The sequence below is a fragment of the Molossus molossus genome, unplaced genomic scaffold (genome assembly GCF_014108415.1).
Source record: "Molossus molossus isolate mMolMol1 unplaced genomic scaffold, mMolMol1.p scaffold_m16_p_1, whole genome shotgun sequence".
Classification (NCBI taxonomy): Eukaryota; Metazoa; Chordata; class Mammalia; order Chiroptera; family Molossidae; genus Molossus; species Molossus molossus.
Window position 1 is genome coordinate 249,646,776 of NW_023425344.1, and position 17,129 is coordinate 249,663,904.

Sequence of the window (17,129 nt, forward strand, 5' to 3'; positions counted from 1 at the left end):
CCAGCAGTGACAGGTCCTAGCAGTGACAGGCATAGTGTTCAGGTCCCTCTGTGAGATAGTCTAGTTACAGTGCCAGAGTGAGAGTGACAACCCCGGCCGGAGCACCATGGAGGCCAGGCGGTTCCCTCAGATGCTATGACCAAGCAAGGGAGGTGAGTGGACGACAAATCCAGTCCCACGACCGAGACCCACAGCCTGGCCCTGGTGTACAGCCCAGTCCTTGAAGTCTCCCTGGCTCGCTCTTCTGCAGTCATCAGGGTGTAACCCTCTCCCCCATCTTCACATTCAATATGGCGTTCCGAGGTCAGAGCCTTCCAGTGAGCGTGGCTTCTCCCTGAGCTCCTTCCAGGTCCCCTGCATCCATTTGGGTCACAGTCCAGGCCAGGCACAGCCCAGCACCCAGACAGTGATGTCATGCTTCCTATGCTGCTCCTGGTTCATGTTCTGGTGTCACATCTCCTTGTGAACAAGTCATCACTCGGCTGATGTACTTTCCTATCAAAACATAATGCAGTTGGCCCTCGTTTATCGCGGTTAATCAGTTTCAGACTCTACCGCAATAAATGAATTTCCATGAAGTAGGATTCTTTATTTATATACAGTCGTCCCTCGCCACTTCGCACCACACCCTGATAGCGTGAAGCCAGGAAAGTCGAAGCGCAAAGTGGCAAGGGACGACTGTGGTTCAGTGGTTGAGGGTTACCCCGTGCGCCAAGAGGTCGCTGGTTCGATTCCTGATCAGGGCATATGCCCAAGTGGTGGGCCTGATCCCCAGTGGGGGGCGTGCAGGAGATGGCCAGTCGATGTTTTCTCTCATTGATGTTTCTCTCTCCCTCTCCCTTCTTCTCTTTCTCTAATATCAATAAAGGGGGAAAAATTTTTTTTAACATAATATACTTAAAGCAGAGGTACAATTTAAGTTCTGCTCTTTTAAGCCTAAAATTAAAACGCCATGTAAAGTAGGTTCTTGTCCTTAAACATAGGTTGTACTCAGATAACAGAATCACAAAATTATTATTTTTTGTTTCCTCACACAAGGACATTTTTACTATTGATTTTTTTTTTTTAGAGACAGAGAATGGAAGGGAAGGGGGAAGAAGGAGGGGAGAGAGAGAGAGAAACATAGATGTGAGAGACAGAGACATCCATTGGTTGCCTCCTGCACAAGCCTCACCTGGGGCCCGGGATCGAACCTGCAACCCAGGTATGTGCCCTTGGCTGGGAATTGAACCTGAGACCCTCTGGTGTGCAGGCTGATGCTCTTACCCTTTAGCATCACCAGTGAGGGCTATAATTATCATTTTTGATAGATACAATAAAAAAGTAAGCATATCAGGTAGATTCCATAATTGATTGGGTCTCCACCCTCAACACCACTTTCTCCTAGTTTCATATGAGAAAACAGTTAAGGGGAACGACCTTGAGAGAGACACTCAGCTCATCGAAGTTCTTTGCAGTACAGCTGTGTCTTATACAAGAAAAAGGATGTGTCAAACATAATTGCTTCAACTCACTGAAATGTAAATACAAAGTTCCTATTTGTAGTTTCTCATTCTAATCAGCATTTATAAGATGTGGTTTAAAGAGAGCTCTAGATACCAGTAATGCCTGTTTGGCAAACAGTGGACCCCAAAGGTTAGGTGGCTATGGTGGGGTCAGGCTTCAGTCCCCTACTGCATAGCACACCACCCCACATCTGAGTGGCTGAATACCACAGTTTATTCTTTCTCACGATTCTATACTGGGGCACCAGGTGTCCACAGGGGCTGAGATGGCCGCAGTGGCTCAGGGCAGTGTGATGTCTTGTGGCCACAGCAGCTCCCAGAAGGGGGAGCTGGGCTGCCAGGCTTTGGGGGCGTGGCCGGAAGTGGTTCAGACCTCCACCTGGAGTGTTGGTCCCAGCCACTCAGGCAAGGACAGGACAGCCAGACACAGAGGAGCAGGAAGTAGTTACACCTCTTCACGGGAGGGCAGGACTCACCCTACAGGGCGGAGAGGAATTCATCGGTCCACGACCGTCTACAACAAGCAGTTTTTAGAGTCCTGACTCCTTTTTTACTCTGGATGGACCTCCGTGGCTTGTCTCCCACTTCGCACCCTGCTCTTTTGTCTCCCGCTGGAAAAGTAAGGAGGAACGCCATGCTTATTTCCTCTTTTTTTATACCTATTCAAATCGGGTTAAAATAATTCGAAATTAAGAACTTAGCAATAAGAAATATTATGGTTGGCTTAGGAATACAAAATGGCTCATAGCTGAAAGTCATCCTTATTTGAACATTAAAGCTGGTAGAGCCAGACCAGAAGCACTGTGTGGATGAGAGGGTGGCAGGCTCGTCTGTCTCAGGCTCGGCTCCCCCAGGTCTAAGTGAGAGGGACTATAGGAAGTGGCTACGTTGTACTGAATACAAAGCTGTAGCTTTGTACACTTGAACTGTTTTGAGTGTTTTAAACCAGTAAAGCAGAGGGAGCCTTCAGGTTGAGCTTCATGAATTAAAGTGCTTCTTGTAGACAACCATGGAGGCTGTGGCTTGACGTGCAATGAAGGGACGTGTCTGCCATGGCTTGGACACTTCCGTACCGCCCTCATCCCTCCCCAGTCCGCCGCGTCCATCTGTCACTTCCCTGCCCGTCTTTATGTTGCCATCACATTCGCTTCCGGGTCATTTTCGCCGACCCTGAGGCCTGTGGGCTTAGATTGTAGTCTGTCTGAGCTGGCTTCCAGCCTCTACGGGCCACCCTGTCCACTTTCCCACTAGTTGCCCGCTACCCACTCCGAGCGAGTCACAGACCTTTGTTCTGGCTAAATGAGTTCTCTGCCCACTCCACACCCCCAGATTAGAAACTCTGTGGGAATCCTCTCTCAGGACACAGTATTATAGTGCACGTTAGGCCCATCCTGCGGGGGCTCGACCGTATTTTCAAACTAGGACAATGGACTGTGAGTCAGATTCTTTATAAATCTCAAACTCTTATTTTTTACTTAGAGCTATCTCTAAACTGTTTCAGTCTGATGGGCGGAAACCCTTTTCTGACACCACACTTCCAGCCAAATGAGCCCAAGTCAGGAATACTGGGCTCAGGCCATATAAGGCCCTCAAAATCAATACCAGCTAACATCACATGCCTCATCAAGTTAGCCTGACCAAATAGAGCAGGCTAATTTTTAAGTGGATAATTTTGTATGGCCTGCAAATGATGTTATAGATATCCAAATGGCCCTGGGCATAAAAAAGGTTCCCCACCCCTGGTACGCATGCCAGGTGAGCAAGTGTGAGACAGGGGCTGGTGGTTTCTGAGCAGATCATCTGAGGAAGAAGGCATCTTCCTGTTTTGTGTCCCTGTTCTGCTCATTGTCCCAGTTAATTCAACAGATGTATTTGCGGTATCGGACGAATGACGGGCTGGGTCCCGGCACGGGAATCTCGGTCCTCAGACCAACCCAATGTGGGGGTGCTACAGGGAAGCAACAAGGCGGCCCAAGTGGTCAGGAAAGAGCTTCTGCCTTTGCAGAGACTGTAAATACTGGAGGCTTCAAGATTAAGATATCCATTTACGTTGAAATGCAGCCCCCCAAAAAGCTGGATTAATGGATGGGTGGAGAGGGGTGGATGGAATGATCTGATAAAGCAAACAGCAGATTGTTCATTGTCGAATCTGCTTGGTTGAAAAGCGGGTGCTCACTGTAAAATTCTTTCAACTTTTTGTTTAAAAACTTTCTAAATAAAATGTTGGAAGAATTTTTTTTTTTTTTTATCCTCACCTGAGGACATTTTTCCATTTTTTACTCAGATAGAGCGGGAAGGAGAGAGAGGAAGAGAGAGAAACATCAATGTGAAAGGAACACATTGAGTGGCTGCCACCCACACGACCCAACCAGGGCCGGGGACAAACTGCAGCCAAGGTACATGCCCTTAGCGGGAACTGAACCCGGGTCTCTGTGGACCGCAGGCTGACGTTCTAACCGTTGAGCCAAACCGGCCAGGGCTGTTGGAAGAATTTTTGAGCAGGCTTTGCTCTCTGCCCTCCAGGTGTTCACACATCAGACTATGAGGAGTTTATTTGGTGACAAGGAACAGTGCGCCCGGGATGGTCTTCACAAATCGTCCTTATTGTTGCCTGGCTGCACTGATTTTCCTCCTAAAAGAATTGTTTTCTTTTTTAGAGGATTTTAGTCTTTCCAGCTGTTACTTCACTATCATTTCTGAATGACAAATTGCTTTTTCTAGGTTTATTTATGAAACAGAGCATCACAATGGCATAGCAGAGTTACTGGAAATACTGGGAAGGTAAGTTGTCTCTGTTGTTGGTAGCAATTGGCTTTAGGTGGAATTAATAGCCGAATGATCCAGTTCATTGAGTTCAACTGCTCCCTCCCCAAAGCAAGGCAACTTAAACCATTAAAAGAACTTAAGATCTCACTTAGTGGAAGGGGCCCGTGAGCTCTTGGATGAGAACATGCTTGGTAACAAATGTCTTCCATTTGTATAGTTCCACATGGAGACCCCATCTCCTGTACCTCAGGAGCATTACCGTGGAAACACAAGTTCAGTCATTTCCTCAAGAGCATTGCTAAAAATAGTTACATTAAGATTTATATTTGACACTTAGAAGAAGAATAGATCATTTGTTATACATTTGAGGAATTGAGTAAATGCTAATATTTCAGATTGCTTTGATTTTATAATTTTTTCATATGTATACTTATAAAATAATTAACATTTTGAAAATTGTATCTTAATCCAAGTAAAGTTCTTGCTTGCTATCATTTTTTAAATTGGTGACTATAGATTTTATGGCAGGCCTCCTAATCCACTGTTCCCCAGCGTCCTCAGGAGCCCCAGGCAGAAGAGCTAGAAAGGGCTTTCTCCAACCCCTTTCTCGGGATTCCATGCACAGCGGCAGCTGGAGGCTCTGAGCACTCCTGCAGTGAGACCACCTGTGTGTGTTTAACGACTCCCAAAGCTATTGGAACAGAAGAAGCTCTTCTCAGGGAACACTGAGGTCATCCTGTGGCTCAGTGGTCTCGTGCTGTAGTTCTGAGAAAAATGTCCCCACTGTTTTAGATGTAATTTGTAAAAAATGTTAGTCCTCAGGGAGAATTCTACTTTGACTAGTGTCAGCACACTCTCAGGGGCTCTCCCCCTCAGTAGAGCATAGTGAGCAGTCAGGTGGGTGCCCCTTACATACGACCTCGGGCAGGTTACCACTCTGCCTCTGTTTTTTTATCTGTGAAATGGAAAGGTAATTATATTCACCTGCTTGGTTGTCACGAGGCAGGAAGAGCTGTCTGCATTGTCCAGCCCAGCCACGTGGTGCACACAGGGCCTCTGTCTTCTCCCACGACTGGGCTTGGTTACTCTGTCCTTCCAGAAGAGGGGTCTGACCTTGAATGTTCCCCACATGTGAATGAGTATATCATCCCTGATGGCCACTTAAGACTAACCCTGCCTGCAGCGCCCCGTCCCTGAGATTTGTGAACAATGGGGGAACAATTTAGAAAACACTTTAACTGCTTCTGCAGCTCTCAGTGACATTTATCTGCACCTGCCTAATTATAAACCAAATGGATAAACTACTTGATGTCAGAAACAGAAACTTCAGTTTGGAGGTTAAGAGTAAGACCCCCTTTCTTTGCAGAAGGGAACAGGTTTTTTGCTGATTTTTAACCAAAGCCATTCTGTGCACTCAGACTCTGTTCTGCCAGCATTATAATAATGAGCCAGTATCTCTCCTGGAAAGTGAATTCCTGAGGCCGAGTGCAGGTGCTGGGTGTGGGCGCAGTGGAGCTGGGCTCCCACCTGAGCTGACTGGTCTTTGTGGTATAAGAAAGGAGGTTTTGCCCCCCAGAGACTCCTGCTGTTATAGATAATACCCTATAAACCCAGAAATTTAAAATTATCCTGTAGTTACAAAGACAAAATTGACTATGCTTCCTTGAAGGTATTTCATTTTATTTTTAATTTCTGCTGATATTCTTTTTTCTGAAACGTAACTTTGCTTGATGGTTTTCATGATGAATACAAAAACAGGAAGAAAAACAGCAAGATACTTTTTTAAAATCTGGAATTTGTAAATATTTAAACTTTACATGAATTCTGTTTTCACAGTATAATTAATGGATTTGCCTTACCACTAAAAGAAGAGCACAAGATTTTCTTATTGAAGGTGTTGCTACCTTTGCACAAAGTGAAATCTCTGAGTGTCTACCACCCCCAGGTAAGGTCCTCAGCAGTGATGGGCTCGTTACCGTGGTTGTCTTCCCTGAGCGTTGACTCGTTCCTGAGTCCAGCCTGTTAACTGGGGGTGTTTCCTTCCTTATATCACATTATGACTCAGATATCAAGACTCTGGTGATAAATGAAAGGACAAGAAGGTAAAGACAGATTCCTTTTAAGAAAAGCAGAAAAATCTCAGGAATGGAGAATTTCAAAATGAGTTTTAAGCATAGGAAAGGAAGCGACAGGCTTGATGAAGAGTCGAGGAAGACTTAGGGAAAATTTGTGTGCAGTATCATTTAAAATCTAATACCTTAGCTGGCCTTTGTGGCTCGGTGGTTGAGCATCGACCCATGCACCAAGAGGCCGTTGGTTCGATTTCCGGTCAGGGCACATGCCCAGGTTGTGGGCCCAATCCCCAGTGGGAGGCACGCAGGAGGCGGCCAATCGATGTTTTCTTTCATCGATATTTCTCTCTCTCCCTCTCCCTTCCTGATGAAAGAGAACATCAATTGGCCGCCTCCTGCGTGCCCCCCACTGGGGATCAGGCCCACAACCTGAGCATGTGCCCTGACTGAGTTGAACCAACGACCTCTTGGTGCATGGGTTGACGTTCAACCACTGAGCCACGCCGGCTGGGCGAAAAAAATTTTCTTAATAAATAAAATAAAATCTAGTACGTTAAAGAAAAGGCCTCTATGTCCGTGGCCAATGAAGAGGTTTTTTTTCTTCTTGTTATTAATCCTCACCTGAGAATATTTTTCCATTGATTTTTAGATAGAGTGGAAGGGGATGGCATCGATGTGAGAGACACATTGATTGGTTGCCTCCTGCACGACCCCAGCCAGTGCTGGGGATGGAACCTGCAACCCAGGTACATGACCTTGACTGGAGATCAAACCTGAGACCCTTCAGTCTGTGGGCTTACGCTCTAACCACTGAGCCATGCTGGTCAGGGTGAAAAGGTTTGTTTTTAAAGTATGGATTTTTATAACTTTGTGAAAAATCTAATTACAGTCATACTGACAAGTTGATCCATAAGTGGTTACTAACCCCACTGCATGTAACCAGGAGACTGCTTTTTCTTTCACTCTTAAATAAGTTCCATGTAGACAGACCTCGGCTAGGCTGATGGCAGTGCACTGGATTGGGGGCTCTCATCCTCACCTGCAGTCCACATGTTGGTTCTTTGTAACCAGTGTGTCCCAGAACCCAGGAAGCTCCACTCTGCAGGGCCTCCCTTTGGGAGTTTGCAATGTGGGATCAGTTGCAGAAAGTACTGTGGACCCTTGAACAACTCGGATTTGAGCTATGTGGGTTTGTTTGGCATGGACTTTTTTTTTTTCATTTGACCCACACGGTTCAGACCCATTTTTCAAGGGTCAACTGGTGGTTGGGAATCTATGGAGGGCTGGCTTGAGTTACACGTGGACTTTTGCTGCGTGTTGTTCAAGAGTCAACTGTATATTCTTTAGGTGATTCTAATGACATTGGCCTTCTGGAAAATATTTTGCTTAGAACTTTTTTCTCTGATTGCCATTAACTGGTAAGATCTTTACATTTAACCCTGTTGGTGCATGTTAATTGTTCTGTATTAGAAATCAATACTTCAGCCCTGGCCAGTGTTGCTCAGTGGTTAGAGCATCGGCTTTCCCTGTGAAGGGTCTCAGGTTTGATTCTGGTCAAGGGCACATACCTGGGTTGCAGGTTTGATCCCCGGCCCCGGTCGGAGCACGTTTGGGAGGCAGCCAATTGACATGTCTCTCACATTAATGTTTCTCTCTCCCTCCCTCCTTCCCTCTCTCTCCCCTCTCTCTCTCTCTCTCTCTCTCTCTCCCCCCTCTCCCCTTCCCTCCCTCTCTTCCACTCTGTCTAAAATATCAATAGAAAAAATATCCTTGGGCCCTGGACAGTTTATCTCAGCGGTTAGAGCGTCGGCCTGCAGTCCAGAGAGACCCGGGTTCAGTTCCCGCTAAGGGCACGTACCTCAGTTGCAATTTGTCCCCGGCTCTGGTTGGGTCATGCGGGTGGCAACCACTCAGTGTGTCCCTTTCACATTGATGTTTCTCTCTCTCTCTCTCTCCCTCCCACTCTATCTGAACGAAAAATGGAAAAATGTCCTCGGGTGAGGATTAAAAATATATATATATCCTTGGGTGAGGATTAACAAAAAAAAAAGAGTTCAACGATTTAAGGTGGAACCAGATTTTAATTCAGTTTTTTCCTTCTGTCAGATTACTAGTTCATTAGTCTCAAAAGAAATTAAAAAACAAGAAAAATCCCCATCAAACCTGGGCTGACATATTGGTGTTAGCCCAAAAGAGTTTCCTGATTTCTTTAGCTTTCCATTGTACCTTCTGCCATTGATGAGGGACAAGAAGCTGTGCTGGCCTGCAGTGGGGAGCCCACCCCACCTGGCTGGGGAATACCCCCCAGGTGGTGCCTGAGCGCGTCAGACCCTTGTCTCAGCAAAAGAAGGCATTTAACAGTGATGCTAGGGCCCTGGCCGGTTTGGCTCAGCAGTTAGAGCATCGGTTCGTGGACCAATGAGTCGCGGGTTCGATTCCAGCCAAGGGCATGTACCTTGGCTGCAATTCTTCCCTGGCCTTGGTTGGGGTCGTGCAGGAGGCAGCCACTCAATGTGTCCCTTTTGTGTCAATGTTTCTCTCTCTCCCTCCCACTCTATCTGAACAAAAATGGAAAAAAAAAAATCCTCGGGTGAGGATTAGAAAAAAAACAAAACAGTGATGCTAAGGTCCTGGAAACACAGTGGCATTTCCATGTTAAAACGAAACATTAATGCTTTTCTCCTTTACTTGTCAGCTGGCGTACTGTGTTGTGCAGTTTCTGGAGAAGGACAGCACCCTCACGGAACCAGTAAGTGCCCCTGTGCTGTGCTATCACTGGCCACCTGCCTGCAGGGTACTCAGTGTTGACACCCCACTGTCTGCTCAGCACACAGCTGGTCAGCTCTTTTTTCTTAAGTTACAGTCCTATTGAACACACTGAGTTCACTTGGTATTACAGGTTTTCCAGGTGTAGTCCTTTTAGGTCCCTTGATTGCAGTAGATTTGTACTGTGACATCACCTTGTCCCTCATTGTTTGGAATGCAAATCACTGGGCAGTTGTTGCCACTAAGTCATGTGCATTTTAACACACTCTCTCTTTTTTTAATCCACACCCAAGGATATTTTTCCATTGATTCTTAGAGTGGAAGGGGGGAAAGAAGGGAGAGAGAGAGAGAGAGAGAGAAACAGAAACATCCATGTGAGAGACACACATTGATTGGTTGCCTCCTGCATGCACCCCAACCAGGGCTGGGAGTGGAACCCGAGACCCTTTGGTGCGCAGGCTGACGCTCTAACCACTGGGCCGCACCAGCCAGGGCTCACACGCTCACACACACACACACACCCGTCTTGGTTTAGCAGCACGGCTAACTGACTTCAATCAGAGCGATGTGGTGCGGGTGCCAGTGCTGCCTTGAGAGGCTTTACTGACAGAGCACTCCCCACCTTCGTGCAACTTTTCTGATCCTCGCAGCATAAACGGTGCACATAACTACCTTCCAGTCTTTAGATTTTTCAGTTTCTTGGCATTTTATCTTTACTAACAATAGAAAAGCTGTTGTAGCCTAGAGTAACAAAGTCGGGCGTGTCAGGTGCCAGGGGAAGCATTTGAAGACACTTTTTGTTTAACAGCTTTATTCAGATATAATTCACATGCCACACACAATTCACCCATTAATATGTACAATTCAGTGGTTTTGGTATAGTATATTACTAACCTTTAAAACTGGTAACTTACACACAACATAAACTGCCGTTTTAGGTGTATAATTCATTGGCATTAGTGACATTCACAAAGTTGTGCAATTGTCACCACTGTTTTCAAAACTTTGTCATCACCCAAACGGAAGCTCTGCATGCACGCAACATTAACTCCCCACCCCCTCCCCAGCCTCTGGTAACCCCATTCTCCTTTCTGTCTCTGAATTTCCCCGCTCCAGGGACCCCATGTGCGTGGAATCATAACAGGATTTGTCCTGTGACTGGCTGTTTTCCTCAGCATAATGTCATCAGGGTCCATTTATATCGTAGCAGGTGTCAGAACGTCATTTCTTACTATTGCAGAATGGTATTCCTTTGTGTGGATGAACCAGTTTTTGTCTGTCGTTCATCTGTCCATGGACACTTGAGCTATTCCCATGTCTTGGCTACTGTGAACAATTCTGCTGTGACCCTGGGTGTACAGAGAACTCCAGTGCCAGCTCTTCGTTCCTTTGGGTATGCACCCAGAGTGGATTTACTGGATCACGAGTAGTTCTAGGTTTAGCTTTTTTGGGAACCTCCAAACTTGGTTCTCCACAGCGGCTGCACCATGTTCATTCTCATCAACAGGGCACAGGGTGCCAGTTTCTCCACGTCCTCACCAACACGTTATTTTCTACTTACTTTCTTTTAGCCATTCTGGTGGTTTGAAGTGGTGCTGTCTTGCAGTTTTGATTTGCATCTGATGACTAATGATATTGGGCATTTATATATCTTCTTTGGAGATGTATCTTTAAATCCTTTGACTGTTATTTAATTGGGTTGTTTTTTACTATTGAGTAACAAAGTAAAAAGTACTATGCGCCAGTTTAAATGAGTACTCTTTTATTTATTTATTTATTCATTTTATCCTCACCCGAGGACATTTTTCCATTTTGTCTTTAGACATATTAGGAGGGAGGGGGAGAGAGAGAGAGAAAAGCATCAATTTGAGAGAGAGAGACATCGACTAGTTGCCTCCCACATGACCCCGTCCAGGTACAAACTGCAACCAAAGTACATGCCCTTGTCCGGAACCAAACCCGTGTCTCACTAGTCCGCGAGCCGAAGCTCTAACCACTGAGCAAACCGGCCAGGGCAAATGAGTACTCTTTTAAAAGTTGCTCTTGGAATAGAAAAGGTAACTGTTGTGATTCCTAAGTTTTCTGTCCCTTCAGCAGTGTTTTTTTTTGTGAAAATGCATGAAGTCCTGATACTGTGTGTCTGAGTGAAACTGACTTCTGAGCTCTGCTTTCTTTTAAGCTTCTAAATTCTGTGTGCAGGCTCCCCTATCTCACCCACAAATTCAGAAGCAGCCCTGACCATGTCCCTCAGCTGCTGCCTGCAGAGATAATGGGCAGCCCTTTCTGAGTGACCCTGTCCCTGCACTGTTCTCCCTGGCGTCCCCTCGTACCTCTGAGATTCTGGAAGCTCCCAAGGAAATGTACCAAGTCTTTTCAGAGTTCATATCAAACAAGATGTCTTCTCCAGTTAGAGTAAGGACCTGTAGTTTTTATCCTCCTAACAGAACTGAAGACATGTGTACGTAGGGCAGGAAAGATGAGAAGACACAAGTAATTTTTAAAAGCCTTGCTGTCTTCCTCCAGTGACGACACATCCTAATGTGAATTCTTCTATTTTGAGGGTCTCAAAATAGCTGAAAGGTGAGTTTTTACTGGACAAAGTGATATGTGAAGAAGTTCTAACACACCCCCGCCCATTTTCTGCTTCAAAAGTAGAAAGGCAAAGAAAACTATGGAAGGAGCAAAAGAGTGTGCAGTTTCCTTCTTCGATTCTCCTTTGTGCGTGCTTACTGTCGACGCAGGCTTCTGCGCCGCGGCCCCTGCAGTGTGTCAGAGGCACATCCTAGCTCTGCTCCAGCAAGGCTCAGAGAGCGGGTTCCAGCTGCTCTCTTACACCTACAAGTAATATGAAAGCTGATAAAGTGTATAAATGTTTTTAATTCCTACTAAGAAAGCTAATATAACTTGGCAAGAATGGGAGCTTTTCATGGCAATTGCCTGGAAGGGGGCAAAAGATGGTATGCTGGCCTCAGCTGGGTCCTACCAAGTAGGAGGTAGAAAACTTGAACTTGGCTGGAGTGCAGAGATGCTTCCGGCCCCACACAGCCAGTCCCCCAGTATTTCCACCCAGAATCACTCATTTCCTAATTTCCTGCAGCACAGAGGATAAAATAAAGACTACGCCCTGGCCGGTTTGGCTCAGCGGTTAGAGCGTCAGCCTACGGACCAGAGAGACCCGGATTCGGTTCCTGCTAAGGGCATGTACCTCGGTTGCAGTTTGTCCCCGGACCTGGTTGGTCGTGCGGGTGGCAGCCACTCGATGTGTCCCTTCACGTCGATGTTTCTCTCTCTCTATCCCTTCCTCTCTCTCCCTCCCACTCTATCTGTACAAAAAATGGAAAAATGTCCTAGGATGAGGATTAAAAAAAAGACTACTGTCTTTAGTGTAGGAAGCAGGTTTAATTTTCCACACATTAAAAACATTCAGCCCTGGCTGGTTTAGCTCCGCGGTTAGAGCGTCAGCTCATGGACCGGAGAGTCCCAGGTTTGGTTCCCACTAAGGGCACATATCCCAGTTGCAGTTTGTCCCCGGCCCTGATTGGGGTCGTGTGGGTGGCAACCATTTGATGGTCTCTCTCGCATTGATGTTTCTCTCTCTTCCTCTCTCCCTCCTGCTCTATCTGAAAATAAATGCAAAACTGTCCTCTGGTGAGGAGTAAGTAAGTAAGTAAGTAAGTAAGTAAATAAATAAATAAATAAATAAATACATTTAGAACCTTACCTCAATAAATTTCTTTCTTTGACATTCATTGTGAAAATACAAAGGCCATTCTGTCTCAAGCATCAAAAGCTTATCTCTAAGAGATGAGGGTGTAGACCTTGTGACTTGCACGTCTGCTCAGCCACCACCAATGGCACTTGGCACACCCAAGGCACGCCTGAAGTCAACACCTGTCCAGGCTCCAGAATTCTTTGTTTTTTCCTTCTGGTTTGGGGGCTCCAGAATTCTTAAAGTACATCCATTTAAAAGGTATCTGTTGCTCCCGTTTGTAATCTGTAATTAGTACTTTTTATTTGCAAATTGTATACAGTGCTCAAAATTGTGGGTACGTCGAGCACATCATTGTTGTAATAAGAACAGAAGCTCATCAAATGGTGACAGAAGTAAAACTGTCTTGTTGCCTGTCAGTCTCTTCAGGCCACACATGGCCTCATGAGAACTCTCTTCCCCTGGTGTGCCAGATCAGGAGGTGGGCTCTCCACGATGTCAGGCAGGGCCACGGGCGCACCCCCGGGCTCCTGTGCTCTCTGGAGAGTAAGCAACCTATGAGTTTGCAGAGGAAAGCCTGTTCTTGAAGTGCTCCCAGCAGCCAGCCGCCATTGTCCCCTGGGATTAGCATGCCAGAGCAGACGTCCTCTTCTGCAAAATACTGTTGCACTCTGAAACGGTTGTTGATCTGATCATAGGTGGTTCCAGAAAGTACAAAAAGCCAGTCTAGGGTGTGTCCCCGGCCCTGATTGGGGTCGTGTGGGTGGCAACCATTTGATCGCAGAAATGGCACCTTTGCAGCGACACGAGTAGCTCCATCACCTGCTCTGCAGCTCAGATATGAATGTGTCCTCTGTAAACTGCACTTGTGGATGACCAGGAGCTGTGGGCTGTGCAGTGGTGTGCGCCTCCTGAACGCAACAGTGGTTCCGATGCAGCAGAGTGTAGTGTTGCTTGGTACATGTCTGTTATTTTTAGCAAAAAGGAGGAGGAAAATCATTAAAAGATGCATTTTTTAGAATAATTTCTTCTAAAGACAATTGTATTGTAAATTATGTCAGATGTCAAAACTAAGAGTACTTTCTTTTTATAAATTTTGGCATTTTCTGTCCGGCCAGTGTGGCTCAGTGGTGGAGTGTCGACGCATGTACCAAGAGGTCACTGGTTTGATTCCCAGTCAGGACACATGCCCAGGTTGTGAGCCTGATCCCCAGTGGGGGCATGCAGGAGACAGCCAGTCGATGTTCTCTCTCATCAATGTTTTCTTTCTTTCTCTCTCTCTCTCTCTCTCTCTCTCTCTCTCTCTCTCTCTCTCTCTCCTTCCTCTCTGTAAAATCAATAAAGGGGGAAAAATTTTTTTTTTAATTTTGGCATTTTATAAAGTGCAGTATCAAAGATTATCCAGAAGCCTGCATGCCACAAGCCTCAAAACAGTTGCTGTCAATGGGTGCTGCTCAGAGGGCACCATGTCGCTAACCACAGTGGTGATTAGGAGGCTGGCCTGCAAAGCAGTGAGTTGTGTGATCTTCAGGCTGGAAATGACTGGAGATGGAACCACCAGCCAGTTTGCAGGAGCGGACGTGGCGGTGATGTCGCGGTGACGTCCGCAGCAGTCCTGACGCCCGTGGCTGGCTGTGGTTCCAGAGGCTGAACAGCTTTCAAGTCATAGGTTAGTTACAGCCACTCAAGGACATGTGCTTACATGTAAATGCCAGCTCTGAATTGTTTTGCTGTCTTACACTTAAGATGGCTAAATTCTAGAAGTAGTATTAATCTGCACAGAGTCAAATCTGATATTTTGGGTGGACAATATTTACTGGTATGATTGTGGTAGGAAATTTGGAAACTAGAGGAATGATAAAGAAAGGTTGCCCAGCACAAGCTCTACCCATCTGACTTGGGCAGGGAACGGAGCACCTAACCTCCACAAATCAGGAAGCCGCCACCGTGGAACTGAACGTGCCTCCAAGGGCGTAGGCCCATAGATGCTGTCTAGGTGGGGTCCTTGCTACGGGCCAGCAGTCCCTAGGCAGCTGTGTAATTTCCTAATCAGGTCCTCACAGCAGCCCTCGCGTGGGGGTTATTGTGCCCCTGATTCTTGATGGGGGCTCTGAGGCACCTATGGGCTGGGGACCAGTCCAAGGTCATGCACACCGAAGGCACTGTGGGTCCAAGCCCAGGTTCCTCGGCAGCCCTGTGTGGCATGAGCTAATAACACCAGCTCATTTCATGTCTTTCTGAGGTGTTTTAGCACCACTGACAACGCTATACATAAACACACACAGTGTCTGTATATTTGTGTTAAATGTGTATAAAGGGTCAATTAATTTGAGAAAGAAATGGACTCTGTATATGTGTGACCAACAGTTTTAGAACTGGCTGCTTCGACATGGAAACATGTAGAATTCATGTGCCCTGTTTGTCCATTGGGTTTTTCTCTCTAAACAGGAGAGTTTACTTTTTTTACTTATTTAAAAGAACCAACACTGAAACTGGTCAGAGTGAATGGGTCACATACATTAAAATTGTAGTGCTAAAGTGTATGAAATTAGACCCGTTTCTCTATAAAAAATTCAGTTAGTAATCGGCTGAATCACTGTTCTTCCTACAAGGAAAAAAGCACCACCTATTTTGTTGCTTTGCGATGGGGACGCAAAAACAGACTTAACGGACATCAGGGCACCATGAACATCACACTGTGTGCTGTTTCTTTCATAGGTGGTAATGGCACTTCTCAAATACTGGCCAAAGACTCACAGTCCAAAAGAAGTAATGTTCTTGAATGAGTTAGAAGAAATTTTAGATGTGATTGAACCATCGGAATTTGTCAAGATCATGGAGCCGCTCTTCCGGCAGTTGGCCAAGTGCGTCTCCAGCCCGCACTTCCAGGTACAGGCATGGTTGGAGGGCACTCGGGGAACGCAGGGGCGGCGAACAGCTGCAGGCTGAGCTCCTGTGGAGGTAACTGGAGACAAGTTTCTGGGTGTGGCCATTCATGTACTTCTCATGTGATTTGAAGGTAAACTTCAAGTTTTACTTTAATTGCACTTCAGAATAAGATGCTAAGACTATAATTCTATAAAATATACTTTAGTATCTTGTTCCTATTACTAACAACATTTCTCAATAAGAGCAATTAAAAATGGCTTCTTGCCCTGACCAGTGGCTCAACTGGTTAGAGTGTCATCTCAATACACCAAGGTTTCAGGTTCGATCACCAGTCAGGGCACATACAGGAGTCAGCCAGTGAATACATAAGTAAGTGGAACATGCCTGGCTGGGGGGCTCAGTGGTTGAGCATCAACCCATGCACCAAGAGGTTGCCGTTCAATTCCCATTCAGGTCACATGCCCAGGTTGTGGGCCCCATCTGCAGTGGGGGGCTGCAGGAGGCAGCCAATTGATGTTCTCTCTCATTGATGTTTCTCTCTCTCTCCTTCCTCTCTCTCTAAAAAATCAATAAAGAAAAAATAAATAAGTAGAACAACAAATCAATGTTTCTCTCTCCCTTCTCCCCACTTCCTCTCCCTCTTGCTCTAAAATCAGTAATTTTTTTAAAAATGGCCTGTTTTTAAAACTGTTTTTATGTTCAGCATGCTCCGAAATGCATAAACCCTGTTTTCCACAGCTGACTGAGTAATCAATATTTATAGATACTACGATGATAAAACCTTCAGCTCTGAATTCTCCCCCTCCTTAAGGTTCTTTGTTTCTGACATCATAAAAATTTGTCTCCCATCACCTTTTAGGAAAACTTAATAGCCCTGATTTCTGTCACGATAGAATTCTCAGGCAAGTCACTTTCCACTTTCTTTTCCTGGTTTCCTTCTTAAACCCTCAAGGCTTTCTCAAAGGTTGTCCCAGTGGCTTTATTCAGCCACTCTGTCACTCTGTCCTTTTTTTTTTAATTTTCACCCGAGGATATTTTTTCATTTATCTTCAGATAGAGTGGGAGGGAGAAAGGGAAGAGAGATACATCGATTGACTGCCTCCCACACGACCCTAACCAGGACAAGGGCCCAGGGCCACCCTGTCCTTTTCTGTTGTTGAGCAGACGTTTATTGTAAACTCATCATGAACAAGGTAAAAATCTAGCCACAAAATGAGCAAAATCTCATGGTCTCCAGGCAGTTGGTGACCCAGCAGAAGAGGGAAGATGAGTCAGCACAGCTCCAGGTGACATGTGTACTTGTTACCTCAGCCACTCCCTGTCCATTTATCCCCTGCTGCCCTCAGCCAGTGCCCTCACCTTCCTCGGACCCCTCCTCGTGTGCTCCATGACCACATTTCCCCACGCACACACAGCAGTCCC

General features: G+C 46.0%; 1 protein-coding gene across 11 annotated transcripts in view; it reads left to right on the forward strand.

Moving 5' to 3' along the window:
• Positions 1–17,129, forward strand: part of PPP2R5C (protein phosphatase 2 regulatory subunit B'gamma) — a 149,908-nt gene that overhangs the window by 114,786 nt on the left and 17,993 nt on the right. For all 11 annotated transcript variants that reach the window (XM_036263527.1, XM_036263544.1, XM_036263553.1 and 8 more), the window contains 4 exons: positions 4,227–4,286; positions 6,108–6,216; positions 9,039–9,092; positions 15,537–15,707. In XM_036263527.1, coding sequence (XP_036119420.1) covers positions 4,227–4,286; positions 6,108–6,216; positions 9,039–9,092; positions 15,537–15,707 — 394 coding nt within the window. The remainder of the gene's footprint in view (positions 1–4,226; positions 4,287–6,107; positions 6,217–9,038; positions 9,093–15,536; positions 15,708–17,129) is intronic.